This window comes from Poromitra crassiceps (assembly GCF_964638095.1).
Source record: "Poromitra crassiceps genome assembly, chromosome: 11".
Taxonomy (NCBI): Eukaryota; Metazoa; Chordata; class Actinopteri; order Beryciformes; family Melamphaidae; genus Poromitra; species Poromitra crassiceps.
This window is the reverse complement of record NC_139643.1, coordinates 53665553-53675798: the sequence shown is the minus strand read 5'-3', so window position 1 is coordinate 53675798 and position 10246 is coordinate 53665553. Positions and strand designations below refer to the sequence as shown.

Sequence of the window (10246 nt, the reverse complement as noted above, 5' to 3'; positions counted from 1 at the left end):
AGAGAGTGAAACGGCAAGCCCGGCCGACTGATACCACGGCACACCCCACAGACACAGACACCCCATCCCACACACACAGCCACCTACTGGCAAACACAAAAGTGGCTTATCTTGAGAACCGTTTGTCCGATCGACTTCAAACTTGGGGGGCCTGATGGCGTGCAGGGGACTGCAGATGAAAAATAGCCATGATGGCTAAACTGGCACATTTACAGAAATGTTTATTAGTGTGCAATGTCCCTGTGATTTTAAACCATATAAATAAATGAATAAAAATCATAAAACAGAGCAAAACAAAACAGACACTTGCATTTCTTCCCTCCCTTTGTTCATCATTTATAGACAAATCACATCACATCAAAAGCAAAGGAGTGAGATCAGAGACAGAGAATCCTTGAACAGAATACATTTGACCAATGACTATGAGATGACTAGAGGCAGATTGAAAAAGGAACAAGTTACTCATTAAGAAAGTGCTACAGACAAAGTCCAATGAGAAAACGTCAAGGAAACAGGATTTGACAGTAAAGGAAAGAGGATTTGAACAGTCAGTAAAGTAAAGGAAACAGGATTTGACAGTAAAGGAAAGAGGATTTGAACAGTCAGTAAAGTAAAGGAAACAGGATTTGAACAGACAGTAAAGTAAAAGAAACACGATTTGAACAGACAGTAAAGGAAACTAGTAGTAAAGGAGTAAAGGAGTTTAGCTCATTTGCCACATCCCCCCCACATAACCAAGATACACCATGCCTTACCGGCACTGTCCGCTCAGTTTACAGTGAGCTACAGTCGTGAAGTTCGTAATTATCGGCATAGAATGGAGGCTAATGGTACAGGTTGTGCTTCAGGGACTCACCACACGATGAAATATTAATCCAAAATGCACATAATCGGTCTTTTTGGAAGGAAAACAGGTAGCTGGCACTACTTTCCAAACATGGCCGCCGACCTCTTTTCCTTCCAAAAAGACAGATTATGTGCATTTTGGATTAATATTTCTTCGTGTGGTGAGTACCCGAAGCACAACATGTATTTTGGCACTGTGACTTCATGACTGTAGCTCACTGTAAACTGCACGGACAGGCATGGTGTTTTCTTGGTTATGTGGGGGGGATGTGGCAAATGAACTTAACTCCCGAAAAAGTGGAGTATCCCTTTAACAGACAGTAAAGTAAAGGAACCAGGAGTTTAACAGACAGTAAAGTAAAGGAAACAAGATTTGAACAGACACTAAAGGAAACAGGATTTGAACAGACACTAAAGGAAACAGCATTTGAACAGACACTAAAGGAAACAGCATTTGAATAGACAGTAAAGTAAAGGAAACGCGAGTTTAACAGACAGTAAAGGAAATGAAACAGGAGAGGAGTCCAAAGGGAGGGAGGACAGATGAAACTGATGTTCAGACAGAGTTGAGAGTCTTGACAGAGCAGCAGACCTTCCAGACATTTATCTGAAAATACAAGGAGCAACAACCATGATGACCACAAGTTGAAGACGTTTATGTAATGTATTAAAGGGCGACTTTGCCTAAGTTTAATCAGCTTTGTATCATTACAAAATCAGTTGTATATATGCAAACGAACAATGTTTAACTTCCCTCCATCTTGCCTAGACCTAGAGCTCTCCGTTCTTTTGCAGGAACTTCCTGGACCAAGTTATGTCATAATGATGTAATTTGGACCAGGAAGTACTGCAAATGAATGTAGAGAGAGGAATAATGATAGCAACAGTAATAGTGACGCCATGGCAGAACTGCTCCAAATGACATCTTGATGACATCATTTGGAGCAGAGTCCTGTGCATGATGGAGGGAAGTTAAACATTGTTAATTTCCATATAGTGTCAAAGTCAAGTCCTCTTCCATGTTCAGCATACTTCTCTTATCTTGCTATATTTCGTGAAGTGCTTATTATAAAAATAGTTGTACTTGGTCAAACCAAGCGATTGAGGTATGTTTAGAGCAGGGGTCTCAAACTCAAATTACCTGGGGGCCGCTGAGTGTCCAGTCATGTATTTTTTTTTTAAAGAGAAAAATGCAACCGTTCAAATTCTCAACATTAACAATTTATTCATTTATTTGAGGGACAATCATTTTTTTACATTAACAATTCATTTGTTTATTTGAGGGACTTTGTTTTCTTTTTTTAGGGACAATGCACATTACTAAATTGTGTTAATTTTCAACTGTCCCTTGGAACTCCAGCTAGAATTAGAACTGATCATAAATGTCACTTGACAGCTCAGTAATCCGCTCTGGGACTGTGTTGGCTGAAAGGCTGATGTTGCTTAAGTGACTTTTTTTTCTGGACAGATGATATAACATATAACAGAAGTGGAGTATTGGCCAGAATGAAATGAACATTTAGAAACTTATTCAGCGGGTATCTTGCATGTTGCGTTCAGGTGCGCGCTGGCCATGAGTTTGAGACCCCTGGTTTAGAGAGACCATGGAACATTTCACTAGACTAAAACATCTCCTGATTCCTGTCAACTGAAGCAGCCCTGCTTTATATGGACGCTATGAATTTGTCCCATCTGTCATACTGTATCACAAGCAGGATCATCCACCTTACATCAACTCAAGTCCCTCACAGATATCACAGAGGACCTGCTCTACCTAGTGTCAAAAGGGCCATTTTGGACATTTTCGTGTTTTTCGCCCCATATAGAGATTTTGGCACACATCCCAAGTTGTTTGCAGGGGTCTACACGGCGACGCTCCCTGCATAAAATGGCAAACTTTTTTAGCGTTAGTGCCTTCCTTTTACACGGTGACTGCGTTATTGGGGGGTGAAAACATGAAAACAGGTCCCAGGGTGGAATTCTTGAAAACGCTGCCCCTTACTGTCGCCGTGTAAAGTGGAGAAATGCAATTCAAGCAGGGCCGCGGGAAGTACGGGTGCTGCAGGTGCTGCAGCACCCCCTAGTAGCGAGATGATTGGGTAATTTTTTTTTTTTTTTTTTTTTTACAAATGTAATTAAAAATATTTTGCAGTGCACTATGTTCCTTTCTTGTTTGGAAATGTTTCGGGAAATGATTGCATTATTGATATACTGAAAATGTAGCCTATTTAAATAGAATTATCAACAATAACAATTAGGGCAATTAGGGCTGGCACGGATCAGAAAACCCACGGATCGGATCGCGTGACGGATTTTTCGGATCAGCAAAAAAAATTAAAATAGGCTATATCAGATTTTTTCTCTCAAAATTAGATTTTCGATTAGATTTTTTAATACTATTATACTTCTCTAACCATTTGTTGCCCTGCACAGCTCAAAAAATATTTTTTTCTCATGACACAATTTATGCTTTTACTCTGAAGGCAGAACAACCCAACTTCCTGTTTTAGGTGGCACTGCGCCTAACTTCCTGGCTGTTGCTTGCTAACGTAGTCACTTGACACGGGTACAGACCAGACCGGGTGAGTCTGGAAACATAACGTTGATGCTACGTTAAGCTACTCGGTGGCCCCACGTGTTGTTTTGTTATGTGTCCAAGGCAACATTTCACCGTCTGGTGATAATGTGTTTGTGAAACGTGTGCGCGTGTGTGTGTGTGTGTGTTGTGGCTCTCGTTATCTTGTGCAGCCCACAACACGCTGCTCGCATTCCTGTGCTTTGTCAGAGGTGTTGAAATAAGTTTGTGTGACGCTGTCTTTAGTAGCCACTAGCCACAGCCTTCAGAGAGACTTTACAGCGGCGACAAGGGATGAGGAAGCTCACTTGTGCATGCCATGATGATGCCTGTCTGTGTCTGGCTGCGCTGGAGGCGTTCTCATACACTGACGTTAAACGTTAAATGAAACGAAGGGGGGGGGGGGGGGTCCGCGGACCATTGACGTTCTGAACCGCGTTCAGAACCGTGGGGGATGATCCGTATGGGTCACGGATCATCCGTGATCCGTGCCAGCCCTAATAACAATCAAGGAAGTTACATGCTTGTAGGCTAGAGAAGAAGAAGAAGCGCACATGTTGTGTTGAACCAACCAACAACCAATACGAATTGTTTAATCTGGCAATAAAGAAATGTGAACTTTATATATAATTAATCTAGTCATTAACTCATTGAATGCCATGGACGTCCTTCGACGTCCAATTAAATAGTGACGTAGAATGCCACGGACGTCCTTCGACGTCCAATGCGTTTTTTGACGGTGGGACGTCGATCAAAGCCTTCCGCAGCTCCTGTACAACTATAGTAGCTATTGGAGGTGTATAACCTATTTTACGGACTCATTAGGTGGCGACAGTGCTTGCTCGGTGCAGTCCAGATTAGAGACAGGTCCGAGAAACAGCCTAAAAGCCGTGGATCAAAGACAAACCGATGCATGCTCCCAGAGCCATTTGCTCTGTCGCGGGAGCTGACATTGGCTCCGAACAGGAGTCAATCCGCGCTCACAACTGAGCCCCTCTGTCCCTGTCTGTCTGTCTGTCTGTATAGTTTCTCCACCCGATTAGCAGCCAGGAAAGCAGCCCCTGACGCCAAACCATTCAGCAATCCGGGTTGGCTCTTCCCTGCTGTGGCGCTGAGAGCCGACAGCAGCACACAAACGCAGCACTCCGAAAATATAATGGTTGCGTGAGGCTGTGTGCAGTGTGGGGAGGAGTTTACGGGGGGAGGGGGGGAGGGGGGTGGTGCACGCAGGGCATCACACAACAACTACGTCACTACATCAGAAAATATTATCTTCAGACTCAGTGAATGTGCTTGAAATGCTGCATTTCACAAAAGGCGGATTATCTCAGCTAATAATTTGAAAAGCCTGAAAACGCTGAAAACAACCTATCTTCTCCGGCTCATAACTAAAGAACGGAAAATGGTATCAATAAACTTTTTTTTGCTGATGATACAATAGAGCCAGCTCGTTCTTGTGCGTGTTCGGTGTTTACATAGTAATATCACACAATATTCTGTGGGCCTCGAGAAATCACTGAAAACGCTCTGAAAACTCTGGCACTGGGAGCATCCGTTCTCCAAAAGTGGCTGGCACTCAATGAGTTAAGTTTGCTGATAATATTTCTATCATGTTAAGTCTGTGTCATGTTAACTGGTGTATTCAGAGCAAATAGGGAGATATAGAGCATTATCATCATGCTATATATCTCCCTCTTTGCTCTGAATGAGTGAGAAAAGGAGAAAATTCCTAATAATTACATCACAACAGTATCCTAATCTTAATTTAAAATGAGATATTCCTCTAAATATGGCAAAAAAAAAAAAAAAAAAAATTGTTTTTTCGGTGGGGCCCGCAAGAGTCCCTTCCTCCCAGCAGTGCACCTCCTGCTTAAAGTGACTTCCAGCGGCCCTGAATTCAGGTGATGATACAGCCCCCCTTCGCCATGTTAGACAATGGTAGGCAATAGGAACATTGAACTAGCCCAATACAGCCTTATGGCACAGGCATAATGAGTCGCATTGACTTGTGCTCAGGTCTTTTTTATGTTGCTTTACTGGGTTTTTATTCGGTAATCCAATCTGGAGCATGATCTGGAGCAGTTTATTAGGCTACCATTTGTGACTGCTATGTCAGACGCGTGGAAAATGCATTTAAAAACTTTAATCACAAAGCTAAATCAAGCTCGTTAGAAACAGACAGAGTAGGGGAAGGTAGGTGTTTTTACCTTCTAAATAAAAGCCGTATTTTATAACTGTAAATAAAAATCAGGGTCGTCGACTTACTGCGTGTTAAAATTGACTTTTAGTTGTCTGTGTTCTATATGTCTTCTGTGTATTTCGGATCACACACAAAAAACGTTGAAACATGCATCAATAAGACTATTAGTTTATTTAATTACCATTATTGTGAAGGTTTTAACCAGAGGTTTCAATGTTATTCTGGCTCACTTGACGTTTTTGCGGCTTCAGTCAGCCTGACAGTCTGACTGAAATCGTTATCACACCAGCTGTGTGTAAATGCAAAATAAAAGGTGAGGACGCAACGCTAGTTTGCCGTTTTATGCAGAGACGGTTGTCGTCTAAACATGGCCTTAGTCTATAACAGTTGAGATATTCTCTCCTAACTGAAGTGCATACATTTCTGATGCAGGTCCTCTACTATAATGTTCAAATGTAATTGTCAGTTCAACTCTAGATGACACAAAAGGCAGAGCCCCCACCTCCTCCTCCTCGGCCCATTCAGTCTGTCCAAACTCAATACCGATCTAATCTCAGTATGAGATGCAGGGAAATATATTATAGTAGCCGATGTGTTTAGAGCAGCTTTGTCACGTTGTCACGTCGTAGTATAGCATTATATTTTACATGTGCGCTAAACTGCGATGAGATTTGTTTGCGGAAATGTCAGACTGTTCTCAGCCCATGCCCAAGCCCCCAGCTCGGCCACATGAGAGCCGAGGAGGGCTGCTGCTGCACGGAGCTTGGGGCTCGTGCATGAGCATACGACTCTCTCCCGCCTGACTGGCCGGGAGAGAGTCCTTCCAACTCGGACTGATAATATAAACATCATTTGAGCTTATCCAGGTAAGATATTAATAAAGTAATGACACATTCAGCGGGAAACTAACTATAATTAAGACATGTGCCAACTTTGACGACGTTTGGTTCAGTATTTTAAGAGCAAACAGGTTTTTTTAACTTCCTGAAAAGTTGCTGTTTTGGAGATTCAAGGTCCTGGAACGACAGCGACGATATATGGAATTCTGGACAAAATCATATCTAGGCTACATTTTTTTTTTTTTTATAATCAGATTTGCATCTGAGAGACCAAATCTCATCATAGGGCTCCTTAGTATGAAAAAGGTTGGGAATGATTTACAGCAACACAATGCCATGTCCTTCCTTTTATGATTATAGTGGCGTTTATTGATAGTATTGTGTTACATAGGAGTTGGTAGGAAAATAACAGGCGATTGTAATCAATTAACAGGTGATTAACAGGTCAAGTGACATCATGGGAATAGGCTTGGAGTTGTGAGGAGCCGAAAGGGTACAGGGGGAGTAGGGGAGTAACTATCTTGAAATCCCATAGTCTTGGTTCATCGTGACGTCACGACGTATCAAATCTCCCATTCATTTGAGGGCAAAAAAAAAGCAGTGTTCCACCCATAGAGGGCGCTTATGCCAGGTATGCTGCTGAAAAATGATACAAATGGTAGAATGGCAACAGTTTGCTCTCAAATGTGGAAATTTTGACCAGCATTCTTCACACATCACCCCCAAAGTCATATTGGTTAAACTTAAAAGCTGAAAAAAAAGTGTTTTGGGGGTTAGTTACACTTTAAAATTGGCTAAGTGGGTGACGGTGTGGGCGGCGGCGGTGTGTCACGATTGTGATGTCATCAGTGATGTCATCAGTAATGTCACTTGAGCAATTGTGATGTCATCAGTGATGTCACTCAAGCAATTGTGATGTCAACAGTGATGTAATCCTTTCTGGTTGAGGCTATAAGTGGTGGGAGTATAAGTAGGGAGAAGAGGACAAGTGGCGCATCATCTCCAGAGTCCACCCTACGAATCGAGCATGCATAGCGTGCGAGAATCCTAGTGATACAAAGCTGGTTGAAAATCGGCTAAGTGGCCCTTTAAGTTGTCATTATGAACAAGGCGTAACCGTGCTTCCACAATACGAGATACGTGACCAACAGCTCACTGGAGTCCATTCATTTCATATACAGTAGACCTGAGCTACATGGAAAGTCAGCCAATGTGCGGACGCTATAGAAGCTGTCGGCCAAGAAACCAATGAGTTTCATGTGCTTTCTCATTTCCCTAGCAATGTGATTACGTTTGGTGAACAACAGTGCCACCTGGTGCAAATTTGATGAGAAGTTGATTACAGCCATACACGTCTCAAATCGATGCTCGGAGAACAATTGCAGACATCGGTAATAAAAGGCAATACCAACGTAAGACAAAATACATGATTTGCCTATTCAGAACTGTGTAGCTGATGTCAGAATAGAGTGACCCATCAACCAAGTTGCTCACTATGTGAACGCACGGGAACGGAAGATTATTTTGAAGCAATTAACCATCAAACCAAAAGTTGACCATCCACTACATCCACCAGACATGCATTTCCTGAGTCAGTGTGGCCCGGGCAGCCCAAAAAGAAAAGAAAGGTCCATCTTGTCTGAGTCTTGGTTTTACACCAACTTAGGAGATGAAAGTGAAAATTCAGCAGCATTTTTAGGGTAGTTTGATGCTGAAAATGGGTTTTAAGGCCAGACACCCCAGGTGAATCAGCTAAAGTTACTAATTAATAGGTATATCACCATGAAACTTCCCCAGTTGATTACTTACATTAAAGTTATAATCGGGAAGATTTCAGTAATTGCAGGTAAGATCCAAACAGTGTTGCATATGTGACGTGAAGTTTTTTTTTTCTCTCCTTAATATCAAGATCCATGACCATGGACCAGTCTGTGCTTAGTGCTAACAAAGTTAGCGGGGTACAAGGGTGCATTCAAGTTGGTCAGTGGGGGCGGTAATGCAACACTTGGATGCCAACCGCCACACAACTCAAGAAGAAGTTGGTCAGCGGTACGTTATTATGGATCCCACTGGAGATCGCTATGACATGTCGGCGGCTGGGCACAGTGTGTGTGTGGGAGATTTGAGCTGTCAAAAGGGAACAAAAGGCTCCCTCCTGGCCAATCCTGATGCTTGACTGCTGCGTAGGCGGGCGCAGGGTGTTTCTGCCCAAATCTCCAGTGGGATGATAATAATGCAGAAACAACAGCAACTTGTTCTTACTCTGCCTACCCTCTCTGGCGGGTGCTGGGTGATGCGAAACACGTCAAGAACTGTGGGCCGGTTGTGATATCTTTCTGTTTTTTTAGTTTGGGGGCGGGGAAAGTGTCGCCACAGACACAAGTTCATAAATGTTGCAATACAGAGAGATGCAAGGGCTTTCATCAATCGGCCATAGGCTCAATCACCATTGTGTTAACTCAGTTGGCGATAGTGACTTTACAGACATGTATTTACATGAAAATCTTCAGGATTATCACTTTAAGACAATTATTTTTTGTAGTTTTTTTGTAGTTTTTGTAAGTTTTCTAAAATGTTATGTTTAAATATGTAAATTAGGCATTATCTACTTAGATATGCGCTAATTTGCATACATTTCCAGAACACATCTGAACATTGGATAAAGCCAGGTTTAAAATTCAGTTTCATTTTGTTGACATATTAGAGTTTGATACCTATTTTTATCACTCCATAAATCATAAAATACTGTCAACAGTCATGTTCTTTAGGAATACAATTTTATATAAATCAGGACTTTGAATGATATACAAACAAAACCCTTCAGAATATAGCTAGGAATACAACTGGAAAGTTTGGTGTATGTAACTGCTACTGAAGTGAAGATTTCTGGCTCTGAGTATGGGAAAGAGAAATTCACCTTTTTACCCTATTCCCCTGCCATGTCTCACCATAATAACCACTTTCGATCAATACAGCACAATTGTCCAATTTATTATATTGCTATGGCTAAAAGCAAATGTTACGTTACTGCTGCTGTGAAGAGATTTAGTAGTTCATTAAGCATCAAACCACATAAACGTGCTACATGCATTATGCTAATTTATCTACGGCCTCAATTACTTTGAAAAGTGGTGTATTAGGTTCATTAGTGAGATTATTTTACTCAAAAATATTAAAAATTACAGCAACCAGGCATTTCGTTGTACAACCAAGTTATTTTTAGTAATGTAAAAAGAATGTTCATGCTCCACTGCACTGGCAAGCTCAACATGCATCTCACACACATGCGCGCGCACACACACACACACACACACACACACACACACACACACACATCATCATCATTATTTACATGGAGGTCATGTCATTGAGGGCGTGGTCCAGTTCCTCACTGATGGCCTTGTACTTGAGTTTCTGTGCATAAAGCTCATCTGTGGACACACCACAGACAGGCCAATGTGTGTTAGACAGGAACAGGAAATAACATTAACAAAAACAAAAACAAAAACAAAAATCCAGCGATAACATAACAGAGGTTGAAATGGTTCACACAGAAAGGCAGGGCTTATGATCATATTGATTTATATATTTAAAGTGTCATTAAAGCTTGTGTAAGAGTACAATTATTGTATACAATATTGTATATTGTATTGTATATTTCAATCTGGCTTCAGGAAGTCCCACTGAACATATTGATACTTCTCTATGACTTCATGCTATGTGGCATGATTTTAACTGACGTCCAAAAGGCCTTCGACATAGTAGAACACAGTTTATTTTTTAACA

General features: G+C 41.6%; 1 protein-coding gene across 1 annotated transcript in view; it reads right to left on the bottom strand.

The window, feature by feature from the left end:
- Positions 1-323: 323 nt before the first annotated feature.
- Positions 324-10246, bottom strand: part of LOC310785653 (tropomyosin alpha-1 chain-like) — a 79126-nt gene continuing 69203 nt past the window's right edge. Inside the window, exons 10-11 of the mRNA XM_083646798.1 lie at positions 9813-9891; positions 324-1453 (exon numbers count right to left, since the gene is read on the bottom strand). Of these exons, the coding sequence (XP_083502924.1) occupies positions 1450-1453; positions 9813-9891 (83 nt within the window). The 3' untranslated portion in view covers positions 324-1449. The remainder of the gene's footprint in view (positions 1454-9812; positions 9892-10246) is intronic.